Raw genomic sequence first — 17,701 nt, 5'->3', positions numbered from 1 at the left:
GTTTAACCTAGGTAGGTCATTAGGCAGTATAATAGCAAGAACTTGGTGGCGCAACCCACCGCCCCATTCCAAAGGGGACGCTCATGACATCCATCCATACATCTATCCATCAACGCGCTGCTCAGCGTCCGCCACGCACAGGCGCACCATTCATTTCAGAGGCCACGCGCAGGCATCGCGGTGGCACAACAAGATGGCGCCGAGTGTTCTCAGGGCAGCGCGAAAGAGGTGTCTCGCTGCAGTACACCCATACACAACTCGTTGCGACGGTGACATTACTTTTTATTACAATGTTGATTCAATGCTAAAGGCGTTACCGTCAATGGTCATCGTGATATGGTTTCCGACGAAAATTTATAGCCTTCGCATGTCTTTCATTGAACCTGATATCGTCGCCATCGTTTCTAGGTTACATTTCTTTGCGATGGTAGAAAGTGAAAACAGAGCACGCTACCGAATTTTCAATAAGCTTCAAATTTGTTCTAAAATTATAACATCCTGCAAAAGCAACATATTTTAGTTAGCCTCACGGCCAAAACAACCTGACCCTAAGTTTATCTGCACATAACTTGTTGTTAGATCAGAGCAGAAAAGACTGCACTGGCTGCACTAATGACGTGTGCCCAACTCGAAATGTCTGCGATAGCTCAAGGTCCGAGGACCGCTCATCTATAAATGTTATAAAAAGGACCCCCGACAAGGTTTCAATTACAGGGATGTGGTGTCAATGTGAGGTGATGTAGAAGCTGTGTTACAGTGCTGGATCGCCCGCGCTTCGTCAGCACACCACAACTCGGAGTCCGCAAGGGACATTAAGGCCTGCCTGCCTTCGTTACTTTGGGAAGTCGCCGAAGAATCGCGGCGAAAAGGGCACGAGACGTTGAGAAAAAGGGGAGGGGAAAGTCGACGTGGCGTAATATTACGGAGCGCAGCGCGTCGGTAAGACTGCAGACGAGGACACCCGTCGTCGGCTGATATTCGGCCCTTTCAAAACACACAACGCAGATTGGGGGGAGAAAGAGCCCCTTTCACGGCGGCAGAAAAAAAGGGAGGAAACGGGAGACGCCGGGGAAAGACTCCCGCGGAAGGAAAAAAAACGAGGAGCGAGAAGGGAGTCATTTGGAGAAAGGGAGAGAGAAGGAGCTTCCCTTTCACTCCCGTACCGTCCTCCTCCCTTCGGCGCGCGGTCGCCAACCGCCGACGTGCGTCGAGGCACGCGCCGTACCGATACCGTCACGTTCGGGATGCGGGGGAACGGGAATTCCCCCTTTCCCCAGCCCTTGGCGACGCTGGAGCGCCGGGTGCCGCTGGGGACGAGGGGAGCCGCCGGCGCGGGCCGGCGGGAGCGGGGGAACAGCGCCGGAAGACTGGGGACGGGCCGCTGCTCTTCGGAAGAGGCTGGTGGCCGCGGCACGACCGTATTATCGGCCGCGTACGCCTCTTCCTCTTCCGCCCCCCCCCCCCCACCCCCTTCGGCAACTCCATTTGCTTTGCAGGCGGTGACGCTCACCAGCCCGCCCTGAGGCACGGGGAGCGGAGTTGAAAGATAAGGAGCCCCCAGAAAGCGCGCAAGTGGGTTATGTTACGTGGTGGGGCTAAGCGAAAACTCATCGAGCGCTTGTTACGGAGTTTGCATGGCTGCAGGATTGAGATCGTGTTAGAGACGTGTGATGCGGTTCACGTGTGGGGAAAGAATGGCGCTCCTTCGTTTTCTCTGAGCTGCTTTTATTCAGACGTCTATTTCATATGCTTTGTTTTTTTAAAATGATTGAATGGATAAAGCTTTGTTTGCAAAATGTATGGCTACTTCTAGTGGATGGGGTTAGGATGGGGTTATGTTTGTGGAGGTGGTTGCAATATAGGTGCTGAGGCCCTACCACGTCACATGAGATCGGTCTCTGTGGCGAAGAGCCAGACATATAAAAAAAAAACACAGCGCTAGGTTCAGCATCATTGAAAGGCACGTTGCACTACAGTGCCTGCGTTGTATTGTATTCTTGTGGTGCTGAAACAAGAACTGTTCCTTCAGAACGTTTATCAAGTAACTAATCCAACCTCGCACTCATCCATACCTTTTACCAAGTGTCCTTGCCATTAAGAGCGCAAATGAAGGCAGAAACACTGAATCAATCGCGAACAAACGCGTATAATGGGAAGTCAGTGCTTATCTGAAATCGGCAGCCAAAAAAAAAATACATTTCTTCACGGCTCGTTTACGACCCGCCCGGCAATAGGACAAGGAGTTCCGTGGTACATGGACGCTCCGTTATGGTTGCGCTGAGCGGAAAGAATGCACTGTTTTCTTACGAACGGCGCGGCCCATTCTTCCCGCAATATTCGCCGGTTCGCCGATACCACGAGTCACCCACGGCACAAAGCCGATCTCGAAAAAAGCATCGCCAAGTGCCGTCAACCATGGGTCATCGGGTAATGAACGAAAGCGAACGAAACTTGTGTGACGATAATTGCGGTAGGGAATCAAATTCGGTAGGGAATCGGTAGGGAATCGGTAGGGAATCAAGCGAGGCCACGAGCTCAAAAACTCGCGAGCACGCGTTCGTGCGAGATACGGGCACTTAAACGAAGCGCCTGTCCGAGGTCCATGTCTCGGCGTCAAAGGCGAGTCAGGATCCGACGATTGATTTGACACTGAACAGCGGACCCAGCAACACGGCTGTGGTTAATGGTCTCCACGGTAGTAGGCGATCTTGCTAGACATTACGAAAGCAAGAAGGGGAAAAATGGGGACAAAGGAGTCGACGACGAAGGTTATTTATGACACTGGTGTCAGAAAACGGCGCGACGAGCGCTGACAACGTTGATTCTGGAAGTAATAAACAAGCTTGTGCCTGTTTCATGATACGGAATAGACAGTCATCTTATTTTCTTCTAATTGTACAGCTTGCGTTTCGCAAGCTCTTGCAGTTTCTTTGGGCAACTATTTATTGAATATATTCTATTACCAGAATTTTCTGGCAGTTTTCCTCACACACATAGATGGCACCGTTTGTTCCCCAACCACGCAAAATGAAATATTCTCAAGTTGTGAGTGCTACAGGGAAGAAAGAAATGTGTAGTAAGACAACTCAGACATTTTAATGGAATGCGAAGATATTCATACAGCCAGAAGTTGAGGAAGCGTCCAGCTTCCAGAATCGCTGGGGTTCAAAACTGGTGGGAGCATGAGTTGGCCAGTGGCGAACATAAGCGTCAGGTATTTGGAGTATTGACAATAAATAAAGAAAAAGAAACACAGACAAGAAATATGACAGAGATCATCACAGGCATAGGTAACGTTAGGATTTAACTTAGAGATAGGTAGAAGTCTAGTTTACAATAGATGCACTAACATGTAATTAAATTACGTAGTATGCGTGACTATATTTGTCGCCACCCCGATGGAAAGGAGGTATTAGCAATGATCATAATCCCCACCGCTGTGCTGCTCATGCCGAACGCAAATCATGTAGGGCCGCAGCGTCCATATTGAGCTTGTTGGAAGCTTTCGTTTCCAGAAGGCGTGATGCAGTAACATTACTTTAAAGAGCGGGCTCGTGTTAACACAGGTTTTCCTCAATCTCATTTCACGCATCTGTTAATTACTTCGTTGCCACTGTTTCGCCGTACAATCTATTCCTGTTACGTCACACACGACATAGATAAACTTACAAAATGTCACCCTCGAACGAACTTTGTCGGTGACTGTCCTGTACCATAGCCAGAAGCCACGGCACGTGTCAAGCACAAAGGGAAACATCATCCCCAAGCGCTCGTCTGCACTGAAAGGCAAAGGGAGATTCTGCGCGAAACAGGGAAGCGCAATGGAAAACAGGGGAGATAAGGGATTCCCTGACTTCAGCAGAACTCGTTAGTAAGGCCGGGGAGAGATCACGCGAGATCTCGCGTGATCTTTATCTCCCGCTTCTCGTGTCTCAATAGAGCGATTTCGCTTGTGTTCCCGCTTCCACCGGCGGCCCGTTCTCACTCAAAAAAAAAAAGCGAAGATTGCGCATGAAGGACGAATATCGCCGACACGTAACGCTTGCAGTGAAAAGCAGTGGAATAGGCGCCGAAAGGGACTGTCCTCCCTTCAGCCATTTACTATGGCGCAACAATGACTGTCACGGTCCATTGGTGCGGTTGGGTTAGTTCGAGTTTGGTCGAGTTAGGATTGGTTAAGTTGGGTCAGGTTAGCTTACTTTCAGTCCAGCCGTACCATCTGCACCATTGCCCTTCTTTTCCTTTCTTAGAAGTGGTGGAAATGTTCAATAACGTCAATTTTCTGACTAGTTCAAGTTTATGCCACAACGAGTGCGCTCAGGAAACACCTCACTGGCCTGCGCCAAGTTGCATACCCTGGACACAGAACGGAAACCACTCGAGGGTAGGGAGGTGTTGTGTAAGTCTCCACCTAATGAACATGGCCATTTCTTCTGCTGCTAAATTTCCTATTGGCTGGGAACGCCTGTCTCCTTCTCACTCACACCTCAGACCAGCCAATCAGAACTTCAGAAGAAGACGAAATAGACATGTCTACTACGTGGACACTTACAGAATACCTCCCCCCCCCCTCCCCAGATCTAGTTAATGCCCCTTGGTTAGTTAACGCCTTCATAGACTTCGCTCTCCCACTTAGTCAAAAGAAGCGTGCAGTATGGAACGTGCCAGAATGCGCCCGATTGCGGGAACCACGTGGACGAAGAGCATTTTAACCAAGAAAATTCCCAACACAGCCAGCTTGAACTCAACACCATAAGTCGTCGTTACAAGCACACTTCTTTCCCGCAGTACGTCCCAGCATTGCGGCAATGCGACGGCAGCAGCGCAATAAGTGCGTGCTAAAGGCGCCTAATGTCGTGGACAGCGCGGTGAGTTAATCACTGCTTGCGTCACCTTCGCTTCCAGCGATCGGAGAAACATTCGGCCCGAACCAACGTTACCAGATTGCTCGACACAGTAATCGTGCAACGATGGTGCGCGATCGATGAACGTGGGCGCGCCTACACTGCACGTTTGCTTGCGCCTCGCAGTGAAAGCAATCATTCCCGATAACGTTAGACTGCGCGGAGAGACTTGGCCTGCGGCGTCCACGTGTTGCCGTTATCCCATTACCGAAATACGTGCGCCTGTCATTACGAGTTCAACCGGCGCCGATAAGAGAGATAAGGAGATGAAAGTCCGGCAGAGAAAAGGTGCGAACGTTTGGTCGGAGGACCAAGCTTTTGGTTTGCTGCAGCCCACTGAACCCAGTTGTAGAAATCTTACTGAAATGTACGGCTGGGTTTCACTTGTCTTTTTGCGTAGACACAGCGGGCTACCGTTAGGACGAAACCGATTAACCCGAACTTTCGGATATTAAGAACAATCAGTTAACATTTCGTTGGTTTCGACACAATGCACAGGGCGAAAATCGTTTAATACGAACTTTCGGATATTAAGAACAATTAGTTAACATTTCGTTGGTTTCGACCCAATGCACAGGGGGAAAATCGCTTAATACGAATCCCATAATCGCTTAAGCTGAATTTCCCCAGCCGTCCGCTGACGCTTGCTCTCAGCCTAATGAGGGGCCTCCATCGGCAGACTTGGAGGAGGCGGCTGTGCGAGCTACACGATATGCAAGTGCTGCTTCTCTGGATATACACAGCGACTTCACGCAATGACAATAATTACGTACGAACCTGCAGGGTCGGAACAACGAAAATAATTTCCGAGGAAGTCGTCGACGTATCTCTGCTGGCTGATAATTATGGTGCAGACACGTGCTCAGAAGGTACAAGAACCAGATGTGTTCACGCATGATGCTGCTGATAATGCTATGGATACTTTTGTGCTTTGCATTCAGTAACATGAGAACACTGAAGAATTTTGTAGCAAGCCAGGTAAAAAAAGAAAATGTCGGGTTGTGCAACTGCGCTCGGTTTGCATAATGAAGACAAGCAACAAAGTAAGAGTGCAGAGAGCAATACTTTGTGTTATTGTAGACTGAATAAATGTCTTCTTTCAGATCTGCCTTTAATTTGTAACAATTTTTCATTTGACATTTATTATTTAAGTGCATCGGGAATATAGCAGATCTCAAATTCTCACGAATCACTTATATTAGGAGGTACAAACTTCAAAAGTTTCCTGGTCAAAGTTTCCTGATGCCTTCAAGTTCAATCTTAATGGGTGTCTGCTGCATTTCGCCAGCAACATAATATTCAGAAAAGCGTGCCAAATGTTTTTCTCCGCACAGAGGGGTCTCGCAACGCAAGAGCGTTTCCAAAACAAACACTGGATAAACACAGGCTCAGGAACATATGATCAGAAGAGCCGCTCTTTCCGGCTACGCCTCGGTAGCAGCCTTGCCGTTAAGGCGACTGGGGCGTCACGTATAGCTCTACACATAGCGAAGTTACAGTGCGCATGCGCACACCATTCCGCGCACGCGCGCTTCAGAAGAATTATCTCATTGCGTACATGAGCGCATATTAAGTCGTCTTCGGCACCGTCATCGTCATTATCATATTCAAGGTATGTCATTTCCCACTGCGGCATGAAACGCTCTCCCAGCGATCTTCAATTTGACCCGTCTTAGAACGACTGAGTCCATCCTAGGCTTACGCATTTCCTCATTTCATCCTCCGTTCCGATCTCCTGCCGTCCTCGACTGTGCTTCTCCCTTGGAAGCCATTATTTTGCGCCAACAGACTCTCAATAATCGGCTATACTCGTTTTTAGGTACGTTGTACTTAAACTACCTGGTTGCACGCAATTGCTTGCACGTTGGTTCAGCGAGCGCTGCGTTCATGCTTCTGGGTACGAGGTCTTGGGTTCGATTCCCAGCGGCGCCAGCAGCCGCATCGCGACGAGGAGCGCAACGCAAGAAACGGTCGCGCACGTATGTTTAGGATCACACAAAACGAAACCGTGGGGGTCAAAAGTTAATTTCGAGCCTTCCGCTTCGCCACCTCTACTGTCTCGGCATCATATGCAGGCTCGGGACGTTGAACCTCGTCATGCAGTACATATCTATAGTACGCGTCGCCGAATAACTTGCGTCGAGTTTCATCGCAGCATAGACATACATGAGAGGCTAGTAAACTGCCTAGGGTACGAGAGACCTCTCCACCCACAGCGGAACACTTCAGTTAACGCTGAGTTCCGTCCACCGGGATTTTTTCACTTTCTTCCACGGGCGCGCTCAGTACAAACTGCCACAAACGAGAGCAGCGGTCGAGTCTCTCTCTCTCTCTCTCTCTCGTTTCAAAACGAGTAGCACGTGAAAGGCAGAGGAGAGGTAGTTGGTCAGCAACTCACTCGCGCTTATATATACTCTACGCCGCTTATCGCGCCACGCTAATTCTTACGTTATCCTTTTTGTCTCGCTTATTATAACTGGATTGCATTTTTTTATTTCTTTGTTTCCACCCGGCATTTTTTTTTCTTCCTGTGCGGTAGGATTTTATTCCAGTCACGCTGTCACAGACGCACAACTGCACAAGCTTTGCCAGCTCGCGAAAACCAAACTCGGACTAAAATACAAAGAAAAAGCAAACAAACAAACGACCTGTTTACCTAATGTGACCATCGTCGTAGTCGTCACGTCGCAAACCTCCTCGAGCGTCGCAATAAATCCTGCTCCTTCTCTGTACGCAACGAGCAGTCGAAGGGCAAACGATTAAAGTAATAGGTTGAGTCATGGCGCAGCTCGCTACCGCTTTAAACCGAGTGGCGAAGCTTGTACGCGGAGACAAACGCTAGGACGAAAAAAAAAAAGAAGAAGAACGCCTATTTGAATATGTTGCTCGTCTCTCGCGGTGTTGTGGGTAATTTGTTTTCGAAAAAACTCGACAAAGACTCATTAGCATGTTCGCGCATAATATGCGCGAAATGAATTGGGCGAGCTACATTTTGCGGTTTACATTGTTTATACCGCATCGCTGATGCTCTGACGAAGTGCGCGCATTGTTGCGTCTGCAGGCGCGTAAATCGCCAGCTATAACGTTGTCGCCGGCACTCCCGCTAAGAAAACTTGTCGTCGCCGGCAAATTAAGAAGAAGAAGAAGAAGTTTATTTTTACCACATAAGTACACTGATATACACAACGTGGTAGGGATGGCAGGATAAAAGCTGCATAACGGCAGCTTGACTAGTCCTACCTCCCCATGAACAACAGGCAGCAACATGGCAAGATATTCATAGTACATTCTTGTGGCAAGGTCAATATATAGATATTCACAGAGGCATATATATACACACATTTATACATATATATATACATACACACATGCATATACGCATACATGTATGCATGAAAAACAGAAATGACAACTTCGAAATAGCAAAGAAATACTTTTCAACCGACAAACCAAAAAGTTAATTATTCACAGAAATTTTTGCAGTAATGTGCTCTTGGATGTATGGCGTATGTTTACATCATTTAGACTATATTTGTTAAGTGCAGAGGGAAGACAGTAGGAGAGTGCTTGAAGGCCATAATTAGTCCGAGGGCGAAATTAATTCGCATTACGCGTGTGATGACGTAGGATGACAAAGACGTAGGATCGTTCCCCACCTGCGGCAAGTTGTTTTTTCCTCCGCTTTCGTTTTCCATTAATTTATAATTTGTTTAATTCATTCAGTAAGTAGAAGTGATTTCCCCTACGTTGTCCTTGGTGTCAATGTTTGTTGGCTCCTTATGATATGATTAATAATAAGATAAAATAAATAAATAAAATAAAATAAAATTAATAAAAATCGGGCCACTCGGTGAACCCCCTTTCTTGTCGTTCATTACAAAATACACATTGTGTGACACTAAACGTGACGTGGCCGATATACGTGCCAGGAACAAAGAGAAATAGGTCACATGAGGGTTGTGCGTACAACAGCCCGATTCTTGGCCCATCCTCCACTGTGGGCACGTGCCATGTACTAAAGGCACATAGTCATCATCATCAGCTTATTTCTTCTTCTGCTTCTACTTCTTCTTCTTCTTATAGCTGTGCTCTTGTGGCACGCGGCCTACACAGGGCGGTAAAATCATTCGCAGAGGTGTGCTCATTGCGAACCGACCATAGTTAATCCATGGACAATGTTCAAATATCGTTTGAATCCAGCAGAGCAGAGTTCCGGCAGTCAGTTCCACGTTACAAGTGTATAAAAAAAAAGGAATAGACGAAGGCCACACAGCAAGAAGGCTAAATGCAGAACGATCAAAGCGCACAAGTGTCTGTGTAAGCAGTGGTTAGAAAAAAAACACAAGACACAGAAACTGACATAGTTTTCATACCTTCAATCAAGTGGCACTGTCTCCAATTTTATTGTACCAAATTCGACCGCTCGTCTCACTCAGCCCCAGAAACTAACTAACTAACTAACTAACTAACTAACTAACTAACTAACTAACTAACTAACTAACTAACTAACTAACTAACTAACTAACTAACTAACTAACTAACTAACTAACTAACGAACTCACTCGCTCACTCGCTCACTCACTCACTCACTCACTCACTCACTCACTCACTCACTCACTCACTCACTCACTCACTGTCCCACGCTCACTATTCTGCGCGCTCGCCGAAGCTGGGGGTCGCTGTAATTATCGAAGTTTCTGAAGCCTGGACGCGGACGTGTAATGAGCGCTGGCAACGGGCCTTTACAGTGAGGCCAAGCTTTCGCGGCGACTCGTCATTTCCCACTAAGCGTCATCGCTCGAGGAGCAAAGGCGTCGGGACCATTGGCGGCTTCGCTTTTATTTATTTATTATTTTTTTTTTGTCACCGCTTGTTCCGACGATGTCAGGAGCGGGTGGGCCAACGCGCGCAAAACCATTTCCCCGACTTTCCGGCCGAACACAACGAGGCCGCACGCGTCGATTGCGCAACCACCGAGGCTCAATTTTATGCTCCAACTGCTCCAGCTACGGGCTGGAAATGGCTCGCACAATGGGTGACGCAATCGAAAAGCGAGTATACAGTGAATGCGCGTCGGACGCCCCACTTTAAATATAGATACGCCACACGCGACTGTCACGTACAATAAAGAACATGGGTACGCAAATAACATACCGACGTGACTTTGTACGCAACGAGCAAAAAAAGAAAAGCAAAAAAGAAAAAGAGAAGACGAAGTCGGGGCACGGTATTCGGGATGGATAACAGCCTCGGGGTTATCGCTTTCAGCCGACGGATGATTGGCTGAAACCGGCGGGTTCGCAACGCCCGACGATCCAATAAGGCTCCGCGTAAGGCGCCTAGTTGGGAAAAGCAAGAGTGATATGAAAAAAAAAAAAATGCGATGCAGCAGGCTGTCATTCAGCGGTTTTCAAACTTTGTGGAATAAAGCGTACATTGCCACTTTAAGAGTATTTATGTATCTAGCTGCCTACGTCTTGGTGCTCTTATGGTCGTTCCGTTAACTTGGTACGTACCGAAATTGGCATGTTATGGCAATGGTGTATTACGAACGTTTTTGAAAGGTCGTGATATGGATGTCATGACATGCATACTATGTGGGTCATGAAACAGCCGCCTACTTCTTGGTATGTTATATATGGCTACTTTATCAAGGAGGAGTGTTTGTTGCTAGCCTTTGCAAAGCCTTAGAAATGTTGCGGGCAGTCGCTCTGTCCGAGCGCCACTTACCCGGTGCGGTAAGGTCTTAAGCCCAACACAAGGAGTGAGGTGGTTCGGCTTGTGCTAACGTCCATACGCGATAGCAGCTGGAGTGTCAATGGTAAGGCGTGTCAGTCGACGAGGAATGGACGGCATGCAGCCTATTGCGCCCCGGTTCAAGTTCCCTAAGTTATTTATGTACTCTCGCTACTCAGTACTACAAAAGGACTTGCATATATGTATATCTTTAGAACACATGGGCCACAAGAACGCCGTTATTTCGAAAGTCGATGGTCCGGGCAAGCTAGGGCCGAATTACCCAAATCTCTTACCCAAGCTGTGTAAGAGCTCGGGTAAGAGAGTGCTATGCGCAAAGAACTGAACAAACTAAAAAAAATGTCGGCAGACTTATTTTTTCTTTCAAAATATTGAAATAGTAAATTCAGCAGCTATCCGTGCAATGAACAGACACGAAATTTAGTTACAATTCCTCAATGCTCTGGAATGTCCGTAACAAGAGGGGAACAAAGATCGCGGTAACGGAGACCGTCAACGTCCAAGCGCGACTTTCAAGTCGCAGCGCATGCTTGTGTGAACGTCCGAACCACAGGCGATCAGTGGGAGCCTTTCAAGTGGGGAGGTGGGGGTCAAGACAGATTACCGCCACTAAGTACTTGCATTCACTAGTCTATTCACTAATTACCTCTCTAATTAACAGCTGTCTTGCACGCGCTGTCATTCTGGAATAGAAGCCGTCTCAAGGACCGTTTATTTAGCACCAAACCGGCAGCAGCACAGCACCGTATGGGAGATACTCGTCGGCAAATTGTGGCACGAATACACTGCCTTTGATCACACACGGTTTTCCCCACAAAATTTCGCTCTTAAAAATAAGAAAAATAATACAATTCTTTGTGGCGATGCTTTGTCCGCATCGCCAGCTCTTAAGACTAATCTTTAGCTCGGGTGCTCCTATGTAAATACGTGTAAAAGGACAATTCATTTTTCTCGTTTACCACTGCACCTAATTTGACGAGGTTTGTTGCATTTAAAAGAAGAACTTAAAATCTAGTGACTGTTGGTTTTCAATTTCTTGATTAGGTCATCGATATTTTATTAAAAATTGGCAAGGATCGTAAATTTTCAGAAAACGGTACTGTCAAGTTTACAACTCTGTAACCGAGTAATCAGAAATGATATCACAATTATGTAAATCGTATCTAATAGTACATCTAAAGCGGACGAAATTGATACGATAAACATAAATCTAAAAAAAGCTTTAGTAATATGGAAATGCAGCTTTTGCAGAACCCTCGTACACAACGTAACAAATTCACGTAAGCTATAAATTGACATATCCAATTTGTCCGCTTTCAGTGGTCTAGTGGATGCCGTTTACAGAATCGCGATATCTGTCCTTGATGCAGAGTTATTAATTTGTAAACTACGTGCTCCTATTTTTTTTCGAACTTTACAATTTCTGAAGAAATTTTTAACAAATTCAGACTCTAAATCAAAATTTCGCTTCAAACAGTGGGTAGAATTTAAAATTTTCTCTCAAATACAACAAATTTCATTAAACTCGGTCCAAAAAAAAAAAGAAAAAGGAAGCTTTAGCGAGGGGGAATTGTGACGCAAATGCATACGGATAAACCTGACGCGCAGTGACAATCCGACAACCGTTGAACCGACACGAAGGGAAGTTGTTGCATTTAAGAGGGATTTTCTTAGAACTATTCTGGTAGAAAGAATATCGATTTAAGCCCGCAGATGTTCCCAAAAGCTGTCGAAGATGGGTAAACATCAAGAAAGAGAAAGCACGAAACCTGCAACTTCGTAACTCTACACCAAGAACTGTAAACTGCATCGTGTAGAGCACATGAAACGGATAAATATGATTTATTCATTCGAACCTTACAACGATCCTTACATTGTTTACGGTTGATTGCGAAAGCCCTATCCACACAACATGTGTTTAGTGCAGTAAATATTATGACAAGTTTCTCACCTTTAGAATAGCCATGTAGTCTACATAAATGCGACATTATTTTCTTTTTCGCTGCGTTACTTCAATGCCGAGCTTGACGTTTTCGTTTGTTCCCGATATTCAGCAACTTTTGTTGAAAAGAAAGGAATAATTGATGGCGAAGAAAAATCTATTAGACAGAAGCAAGAACTTTAACTTCTTCGAGTGCAATAAGCTTCATTGCAGTGAATGCCAAGGAAGACGATATCTCTGTCTCCATATGTTAGGAATAGCTCTCGAAGCAAACCTTTCTCTTAAGGCTGCGGATCAAGACCATACGTGAAGCACAAATGTAGTAAGCGTTGTAAATTTGTGGAGGAATACCTTCAAACTAACACTGTATAGTCTCAGCATTCCTTACCAAGGTGGCCCGGATACGATACTCACCGGCTTCGGTTGCACAGCGCATGTGTACTACAGTTAATAATTAGAAGGCTAATTAGTGAATCTCAACTAATGAAAGCGCTTACTGCGCATTACTGCGAATTGTCGGCTGCCAAGTACCTCAGATTACGGGAGAGAGAAAGAAATTAGCTCCTTGCGCCCACCGCAACGTTATTTAATATTACACAAACACCTCTCTTTAACAGCAGGGCAGACTGGGATGACTTAACCGTGCAAGGAACAAGCCGGCTGTTCTGTGCTGGCTCTGAAGCTTTGCGAGACGATAGGAATTGCACATATTGAAGTTTGCTTTGCCCTTATCGTCGCCGCTTCAAAATCCAATCACCTCGATCCACAAATATACGGGAAGATTGACCAACGCGCTTCAATGTTTAATGGTCGACACAGCGGGGTGATAACTGGCGTAGCGCTGTAATCTTGTCGTTATGTTTCACTCACAGCTCCAAGTACGCAATTAGGGCAGCGTTGATTGGCCGCCTTTCGCGCGCGATAATTTATTCAGGGTGTTCACCCTTCGACGTACTGTCATTTGCTTCTCTTTTCTTTTTCTTTTGGTTCTAAAAATTCTGGAGAAGTCTGCAACGCTGCAATCTGCACTGCAATGTATGTAATCGGCGACAGTTGTGTACAGTTCGAGGGTCAGTTCGTCGGCGATTCGATAGTTCTTTCCGTGCGACTACTAAACCGTTCGCTTCTGTGGGACACTGGTTACGGGGCCTCTGCAATGTACTCGCCTGTGGTTTGTTTTACGCTGATTCTTCTCGAAGCAAAGCTTTTCTTTTTTTCTCAGGCTGTTAAATTCCAGGGCTGTTTCCAGCCGCCACTTCATCGGCAGACAATCTCAACATGCATGCGACACCCAAAAACGTACAATGCACGCTGTCAACCAGATTTGTCTAGAGCTGTCAATCGGACGACCTGGCCGCCATCTGTCGCGAGAAAGAAAAGGAAAAAGAGGAGGAACGGTTCGACGCTGCAATAAGGCAACGCGTGATCATGCCGTATTATCGGTGTATGCTCTACAATAAGCAGATTAGGAACACAGCAGCTAACGCTCTGCAGCTGCTGCGCACGGTCGCGCAGTAAGCAGTCGGCCAATCGACTACTGTAGACAGGTGTGATATACACTGTGGGCAATAACCACCACAGCGGCTAGATGTGGCCAGAGAGCATTGTCTTCCCTTGGCGTCGACTTCGAAACTATAGTCCTTCGCCATCACCGACGTTATGACACAAAAGAACGCGACCGCTCTGCAGTCTCCGTAAGTGCAGCTGGCAGAAGAGCCAACTCAGCGTTCGCACAGAAGCCAGTTGATGCCTTCCTACAGAGCACAACGTATCGCGCGACATTGACACTGCGTAGTGGACGGAGGTCATGATGACACCTGCCAAAAGCGTTGCTACGGTTGACTAGCAGCTGACCGTAATGAACGTGATTTGATTCATCAAGTTAAGCAGGAGTGCAAAATGAATTAAACGATTAATTGGGTGGTAAGCGTACTGCGTTATGTTTTACGGGACTGTTCGTTCAAACCGGGACCAGTAAACTAAAGCACGAAGAATGTGCGCGCCACGGCGCGCCACTCACCTTCACCTTGCTGCATGGCACAAATAATAGCTGCTCGGGGGGCGTCTTGGCGGCAGCCGCGGCGAGCGCCGCCTTGTGGACGCTCTGCTGGGGGTGTCCCGGAGGCAGGCCCATCTTGAAGCCCTTGGCCTTGACCCAGAAGCGGAACTTGGAATTCTCGGCGCTGGTCTGTTCTTCGCCCTTAAGTATCTTGAGGATGCGCTGGTACTTCTTGCGGGTCACCGTCTTCGTCTTGGCGCTGTCGCCGTAAGTGCGCAGGGCCCACGTCTGGAAGCCCTCGTACATCTGTTCCGGGCTAGCAGACGACACCGCCGTGGCGGACGCAGCAGACGACAAGGCGCTTCCCGCGGCCGCCGTAGGTGTCACGGGCGTCGACGGGGGCGACGTCGGTGTCGCTAGCGCCGGCGACGCGGAGTCGTCCTCCATTTCCTCGTCGTCGTCGTCTTCGTCGGAGGAGTCGCTTTGCTTCGCCGACTGCTGGTGCTGCCGGTACCGCGAGGACGATGACGTCGGCACCGCGGTCTGTTCTCGTTGGTGTTGGTGGCTCGCTGACCCCGGCGGTGGGCTCGGCGCCGAATTCGCCGCCTTGGAGTTCGGCGAGGTCGTCGTTGCGGTGATCGTCATCCTCTCAGCGGTCGCCGACGATGCTCCGCTGGTCGCGTTGGTGGCGTTGCTACCGGCCCTGCCGCTGTTTCGTGCTTGCCTCGCGGCGTGTCTTGTGTTGTGCTGGCGCTTTTCCATCGCTCTGCGAAACGATACAAGAAGAACGAGGCGTTCGGTCACGCAAGACGAGCTAACGATCGACGAGGTTGCATTAATTTACGGAGATCGGAAAGGGCAGAGGTATGCACCGGCCTTATACACACACTAAAAGCAACCGTCTTACGTGAAATCGAACCTATAGAGATTCGATTGCATGTTTTCTTATATTTTGTTTCATGCCGAAAACAACTGCTTCTACTCATCGGCCGTGCTTCTTAGGCTTTTTCCGGTGTGTAAGCTAAGCAGCTGAAGCCCCAACCGTGCTGTATTTTGTCTTCTCGAGTATTTAACAGCGTGTGCGACTACAGTGGCCAACAGTCAAAGGCACATCTAATAGAATATCGCGTACGTCATCTCTAACTAAAACAGTTGCACTGGCAAAAAATAAAACCGGAAGAAAGAACAAAAGGTCTAAAAAAGGTCAAAAAGGTATAATCTGGAGGCAGTGAAATTACGCCATATTGTAGAATTTGCCACGATGTGGGCTCTGATTGGTTCACGGGCGATCGGTGCTTCTCGGATTTGCTTATAAAACGCAAACATGGCGACAGTGGACACTATGGCAACGAAATCTGTCACCGTTTAAACTGAACCAATTGCGTACGTAGCGTGGAAGTTATGTACGTAGGAGCCTGTCTTTGAACAAGAGGCACCACTATATCATTCCAGCCTGATGAAGCTAAGTCCTGAACTGAGCTAGACGTTCAGTAAACCAACCTTTCAGAGGCCCAAGTATCGGTCAAGCTATACCTCCACACACACATACATTGCCGTCACAAAATTTCCAAAGTGCTCATGACTGCGAGCGTCACCACAACGGCGAATTTCGTGCCCATCGCCGCACGGTGTGGCCTCCGAGATCTAAGGGGCGCGCCACCACGATCTCGGGGCCCACGAGCGCGCTCAGGTCAGAGAGCCTGGTTGTGCGAGGTCGCAACTCGTGGGCCGCTGACAAATACAGGTTTCGAATCCTGACGCAGCGTAGAGCGATCACAGTTACGCCCGCATCTTTCATCTATAGCTGGAAGCGCAAATCAAAGCAGGCAATGTACGCAATTACGCACAAACGCACGCACACAACACACTGAAATACAAACACACACTGAAAGACAAACACACACACAAACGTACAAATTCACGCACATACACACAACGCACGCACGAAGAGCAGACGAACGCACGCATACCCACTAAAAAAAAGCACTAACGCTCCAGCAAACACACACGAGCCCAGCATACGCACGCGCAACATACAAACAAAAACACGCAATAACACAAATGCGCACAAACACATCTGCACAACGCATATAAAACACAGAGAGAGAAGACGGGGGTGGAGTGGAACAGAGAGACAAAGTCAACATTAGCGGTCGAACAAGGAATGTCTCAAGACAACGTTTCGACAGGGTACTCGTTTCCGTCTCGACGGCCTGGCGACATCGAACGCAAGCACGCACAATCGCACAGCCGCCTGCACACACAAACGCACAACAAGCACACGCCAGGACCCGCAACACATGCACACCAAATCAGACACGCAACACACACACACACACACACACACACACGCACACACACACACACACACACACACACACACACACACACACACACACACACACACGCACGCACGCACACACACACAAATCGAAACACGTGAGCGAACGCACGTACTTATACACTGACGTGCGCTCGAACAAACGTATACACATTCGCCACAAACTCAAACACGCGCACACATAACAGCCCACGCACAAACGCAAAAACACAAACACACATACAGATACACACATTTTCTGGGCGTTAACTGGCTAAACGATATGGCTGCGACTCTTTATTGGAGGACTGGACCGCGATCTGCGATCAATCACATTGCAAATACATTCGGTGACATCATGCAGCGCCAGCGCCGACACTCGACGCATCATTTATCGAACTTCTCACAAGCGCGCACTTTTTTTCGGAGCGCCGAGAATGAAATCTGGATGCCGTCCACCTAAAAATTCACAACCGATACGACCTTACCCTCGATCTAATGAATTGCGAATAGATTCGTCGCATGCTCCCCTTTATATTTTTATTTTAAAGCACGAATACACACACAACGCACGCACACGCAAGAACACGCACACACACGACAGTGGTCTAAGACACAGTGACACACACAAACGTCCCTACGGTTGGAAGCTTTGGTTATTATTATTATTATTATTATTATTATTATTATTATTATTATTATTATTATTATTATTATTATTATTATTATCTTTTTGATCATGCAGAATAGGCGGCGAGCATAGCGGCAGCCTCGATCGA

At 47.6% G+C, this 17,701-nt stretch overlaps 1 protein-coding gene across 4 annotated transcripts in view; it reads right to left on the bottom strand.

Moving 5' to 3' along the window:
- Positions 1-17,701, bottom strand: part of LOC139060907 (nucleolar protein 4) — a 133,984-nt gene that overhangs the window by 97,897 nt on the left and 18,386 nt on the right. For all 4 annotated transcript variants that reach the window (XM_070540205.1, XM_070540206.1, XM_070540203.1 and 1 more), the window contains exon 2: positions 14,624-15,368. In XM_070540205.1, the coding sequence (XP_070396306.1) occupies positions 14,624-15,364 (741 nt within the window). In that variant the 5' untranslated portion in view covers positions 15,365-15,368. The remainder of the gene's footprint in view (positions 1-14,623; positions 15,369-17,701) is intronic.

The sequence above is a fragment of the Dermacentor albipictus genome, chromosome 6 (assembly GCF_038994185.2).
Source record: "Dermacentor albipictus isolate Rhodes 1998 colony chromosome 6, USDA_Dalb.pri_finalv2, whole genome shotgun sequence".
Taxonomy (NCBI): Eukaryota; Metazoa; Arthropoda; class Arachnida; order Ixodida; family Ixodidae; genus Dermacentor; species Dermacentor albipictus.
The sequence above is the reverse complement of the archived record's forward strand: the minus strand, read 5'-3'. Positions and strand labels throughout refer to the sequence as shown.